The sequence below is a fragment of the Trypanosoma grayi genome (genome assembly GCF_000691245.1).
Source record: "Trypanosoma grayi strain ANR4 Tgr_247_V1, whole genome shotgun sequence".
Lineage (NCBI taxonomy): Eukaryota > Euglenozoa > Kinetoplastea > Trypanosomatida > Trypanosomatidae > Trypanosoma > Trypanosoma grayi.
This window is the reverse complement of record NW_008825866.1, coordinates 6,802-11,672: the sequence shown is the minus strand read 5'-3', so window position 1 is coordinate 11,672 and position 4,871 is coordinate 6,802. Positions and strand designations below refer to the sequence as shown.

Below are 4,871 nucleotides of genomic sequence, written 5' to 3'. Positions count from 1 at the left end.
CCCCCTCCGTCGCACCCAGCGCGGATGGGTAGTGGTGAAGCATCGGCGCCGCACGGGGGGAGTGGCACGCCGGACGCCAACGAGCCCGAGCACACCGTATGCACAACAAGAGCACACACCAACAACACCCACATCATGCGGCGTCTTGCTGCCGCTGTTCTTCCTGCCCACCACACCCCATATACAACACCACCTGAGAAGCTGACTCTATGAGAGAAGGAGAGATAGAGCCAGAGCGAGCGACGCATGTGACTGCGAGCAGAGCGGGGAAGACCACGCGCACCTGCGCGCCCAAACGAAACAAACGGAAGTACAACCACACAAAAAAAAAACACACGCTCACACACATACAGAAAAAGATACACCAGAAAAAAAAAATGACCGAAAGATGGCGGTTGATAAGCAACCCTCGCATGTGCCCATACAAGAGCGAGAGAGATGATGGGGGAGGCTAAACGAAACTAATGAACGAAGGGGAAAGAATGGATGAATAGCTATGACGCGTGAATCCTGGTCGTGTGCGCTGCCGCCGCGCAGTTACGCTTGTGTATGCGTTTCGTAGAAATAACTGAGAAGGGGGAAAAAAATAATAATGAAAGAAACCAGCAGAGGCTGGTCAACCAACACAGGGGAATTACCTTCACCATCTCTCTCGCTCTATCGCACAATCACCCGCACACCTTCGCGCCCCCAGCGCCACCATTGCCCTCAATCACCGTACCTGTAGATACATAGACGTGTCTCTCTCTCCACCCCCCGGCCACACCAACGGCGCATACGCATCGATGATGAACCAAGAGCAACAAAGACAAAAAAATACATTTACTTTAATCGCAAACAGAAACACACACATATCTAAATATTTGCGGCAAAGAAACATACACACACGGCTGTATTCACTCCGTTTCTCGTTCTCACTCTCACATTTTCATTTTTTGCTATTTTTTATCGCTCGTGCTGGTGCCCGTACCCATAACTGTGCGTGCCCGCGCTTTACCTCACGAGGCGAGAGGTGCGTCGACGAGCATGCTACCGCAGCTGTTGCTGCCGCTGCTTGCCCCACACTCGTCGTCGTGACTGTCCATGCCACTGCTACTGCTTCTGCTATGGGGCTTCTGCTCACCGTCCACATCAAGTGGCGCCCTCCGCACCACGGAGAGACGCCAGAGACAAAAGACCGCGGCCATCGCGTAGGTGAACAGCGTGATAAAGAGAAACACACCATATACTAGGGAAAGCATTGTGTAGATCTTCCTTCGCTTATTGCTGCTTCTTGGTGGTGTAATTGCCGCTGTTCACACACCCGCACCGTGCTCCTCTACTCTCTCTCTCTCTCTAGCTCTTACTGTCCACCGTACAGAAGATGTACCCCCACACACGCCACGGAATCAAGAGAACGTGAAAGGGTGAAAAAAGAAGCACAAAGAATCTGACCACCATCAGCAGTCGGAATAACACTGCCACATCATGAGAAAGCCTCCCCACAAGACGTACACAGTTCAGTATGGGATCTGCATTGAAGAGGAACTGCAGATACAGCCTCACACACACACACATATATATATATATATATATATATTGATGTGACGCTACCTGGGAGGGAAACGCGCATATACACAAGCGTACACACAGAGGGCACCTGCAAACTAAGGCATGTAGGAAGTGCCATGAGGGAACAAGCAAGAAAAGAGCCATGCACAGTTCAGCTTGAATGCTCATAAAACATACCTCACATATATGCAGACACATCTGTACACAAATATATGCCCAAACATCGGCGTGCACACAATCCCAAGAATTATCTCTCTATTACAAGACGGCTTCGCCCACCCATAACTCGTGTGACAGGCCAGTCTTCAGCACCAGCCGCGGTCACTCATCCAGGAGAAGCTGCACCTCTTAGAAAAATAGAACACAACTCGCCAAGCTGTCGCTGAAGAAAGCCAAAGAAACAAACAAAAAAAAAACACAATGAAATGAATAAAACACTAAAAATATGCAGAAGAATGCAAAACAAACATATGCACACACACACACACACACATATATATATATATATATATGTATATACGACCTCATTCTGCGCCAACGGATCTTTAGAAAAATCCCCAAATATTCAGGCAGATGCATCCTACACGGTTTTGTATCGATCGCCTGCTGCTCCCGCATTGATGGGCGCAGGTAAAACACACCTGGCCACTACTCCCCATACTTTCCCTCAGCCATTGCTGCTTCAGAGTGAATCCACACTGCGCGCATCACGACCGAAAGACACACACACACGCACACACAGAAACCATTGTTTTAATAGTAATAGTCCAATGGGTTTTCAGTGACTTCGCTACACTCATAAGCACTTTCATTAGTACTCTCCGTCCAACTCATCGCCTGCCCATTCTCCCCACCACGAAAGTGCAGCTGTACGCATATACCCAGGACTAAATAAACTCCCAACATGCCAAACACCATGAGAATTAAACCAAAATACCACGCACGTGTGAAGAAGGCCGGCTTATGCGGCTCCGTGGACATGCGCGCGTAATGCACTGTATCGGGCGGGTACACAATGGGCCCGGTGTTCCCGGGGCCCGTCGGTGGGAGCGTCTGCCAGGGGTAGTCGCCCGCCGCGTACGCCGTGCATGCATGCAAAAGCAGCAGCAGCAGCAGCAGCACAGGAAGAAGACGTGGCGTTTTGAGGGACATGAGTGCAGACGGACAGGAACGCAAAGCTCCAACAAAAGAAAGACAGATGCAATGCGCTTTCCTCTCTGACCAGCACGTGTAGCACTACTACTTACAGGTATTGCTGCAGTGAAGAGCGAGAGCAAAGTGGAAAAAAAAAACACAAAAGTCGAGAGTGTGCGGGGGACGACAGAATGCAAACACGCTGAGAGAAGTGTCCATCGGCTACAGCTGCGCCGTGTTTCGCCTGTAGAACACGCACAAAATTCAAGGAATAAAACATATATGCACACATAAAAGTACAAATGGATGAATAACAATCTTCCGTGGGCCTTTCCTATTTCTTTCCAGCCCTTGCGCTGATCGTGCCATCGGCACCCCCAGCCCTTTTCTACATATGCATAGACACAGAAACAACAACAACAAAAAGATGACTTCAAATGATACCCCAAAATAAATCCAAAAAAAAAAATTAGAAATGACACAGTACACAATGAATTAACGCTACACCAATCCACATACACCCAGATGCTGTGCAGCATTATGTACCCCCAGTCACGCCCGCTACCTCGGACTTCACTATCCCTCCTCCATTTCCTCCTCCTCTTCCTCCTCCTCGAGGACCGACCCTGTGGTGAGGAATGGGTTTTCGGTGCTATCAGTGGCAATAAAACCCCCCTCCCCCCTATCCAGCACCTTCTCCGTTCGCCGCTGTTCAGACGCACTGAAGTAGAACTGGACGCAAATCGCAAGCACCACCGCGATTCCCACAAAGAAGACGCCGATCAGAATGAAACCAATAAACCACATGCGCACGAGGAATGGAGGCTCAGGCAGTTTAGGCTTCTGCCTTTGGTAAGCTACGAGGCCTGGAGTGTACGCCACCACAGATGCGCCGGGGCCTATCGGCCAAGTTATGTTAGCTATACCGTCTCGCATGCATCCCCCCAGCGAAGGAAGACGTGGCGTTTTGAGGGACATGAGTGCAGACGGACAGGAACGCAAAGCTCCAACGAAAGAAAGACAGATGCAATGCGCTTTCCTCTCTGACCAGCACGTGTGGCACTACTACTTACAGGTATTGCTGCAGTGAAGAGCGAGAGCAAAGTGAAAACACAACCAGAGAGCGTGTATGGGCATGGCGAACGCTCTCCGCCGAAAAAAAAAGAAAGAAAACACCAAAGAAGAAGTCAAGGAAGAGGTAGCTTAACCCACAGAGACAGACACAGGCACAGACACGGACATTCCACACACACGTTTCTTCAAAAACCCAAGCCGAGAAGCCAGTGGTGCAGGATCATCTTTCCGTCGATTCCCACGTTGTACACGTAGATGGAGTGACTGCGCACAAATATCTTCTTTGTCGGAAAAATCTTCAACAGCTCCTCTTCGAAGCGGAAGAGATCACCCTCCACCTGCTGGATACGCAAATAGAAGGCCGGCATCAGATTGCGCGCGTTCATCGAGTACAACTTCCCTGGCAGCGAACCGTTGCTGTTGCGATGCACAAAGAAGGGAATCGTGTCGAGCGGGTCCGCCGGACCGAGTGGCGGGAGGTATCCCACCACAGAGTCCCTACCAATCACCCCTACTGGCGGCAGCTGGTCTTGCTGGTGCTGCTGCTGCTGCTGCTGCTGCTGAGGAGGAGGAGGAGGAGGTGGAGGAGGGCACAGTTTCGAAAAGTCGTGCAGCTTAAAACGCAGTGGAAGCTTCAGCAACTCATCATAAATGTCACTCCGCAATGCCCGGTTCCACTTGCTAAGGTACGTGTGCGGCACCGGCAGCACAGCAGCCACGTTCGCCTCTGGCGGCAGCGACCCCGCCGCGATTCCTGTCGGAATGTCGGTGGGCGGCACGACGTTGATATACTTTCCTGACGCGGGGCGCACGTCGTGGCCAAGCGCGGCGGTGGACATGGTGCCGCCCAGCCACATGCGCCGCAGGAACGTACGCTGAAGCATCGCCACTCCTTACACACACGAACACGCACGTGCGGCTGTATGTTATGACCTACAAGGAAAGGCAGAGACGGTGTGGGTGCGCGCGCGCGAGAAAGGACCTTTTTTCTGTTTCGCCCCCTCACTCCTTTCCCGACCGGCCCAACTATACGTTTATACGTATGCTACAGACATGCATACGCATGGCAGAAAAGAAAGAGCGTGTGTGTGTCGGTGAGAGAGAGAGAGAGA

At 51.3% G+C, this 4,871-nt stretch overlaps 4 protein-coding genes across 4 annotated transcripts; all 4 read right to left on the bottom strand.

The window, feature by feature from the left end:
• Positions 1-998: 998 nt before the first annotated feature.
• DQ04_02471060 (hypothetical protein) lies at positions 999-1,241 on the bottom strand (the record flags this gene model as incomplete). Its single annotated transcript, XM_009311916.1, has 1 exon — positions 999-1,241. One exon carries the CDS (start codon positions 1,239-1,241, stop codon positions 999-1,001), a length of 243 nt encoding a protein of 80 aa, XP_009310191.1.
• Positions 1,242-2,304: 1,063 nt separating this feature from the next.
• DQ04_02471050 (hypothetical protein) lies at positions 2,305-2,703 on the bottom strand (the record flags this gene model as incomplete). Its single annotated transcript, XM_009311915.1, has 1 exon — positions 2,305-2,703. The coding sequence occupies one exon, from the start codon at positions 2,701-2,703 to the stop codon at positions 2,305-2,307; it is 399 nt and encodes a 132-aa protein (XP_009310190.1).
• Positions 2,704-3,261: 558 nt separating this feature from the next.
• Positions 3,262-3,663, bottom strand: DQ04_02471040 (hypothetical protein; the record flags this gene model as incomplete). The annotated part of the gene is made up of 1 exon (XM_009311914.1): positions 3,262-3,663. The coding sequence occupies one exon, from the start codon at positions 3,661-3,663 to the stop codon at positions 3,262-3,264; it is 402 nt and encodes a 133-aa protein (XP_009310189.1).
• A 281-nt stretch (positions 3,664-3,944) lies between these two features.
• DQ04_02471030 (hypothetical protein) lies at positions 3,945-4,643 on the bottom strand (the record flags this gene model as incomplete). The annotated part of the gene is made up of 1 exon (XM_009311913.1): positions 3,945-4,643. One exon carries the CDS (start codon positions 4,641-4,643, stop codon positions 3,945-3,947), a length of 699 nt encoding a protein of 232 aa, XP_009310188.1.
• Positions 4,644-4,871: the final 228 nt, after the last annotated feature.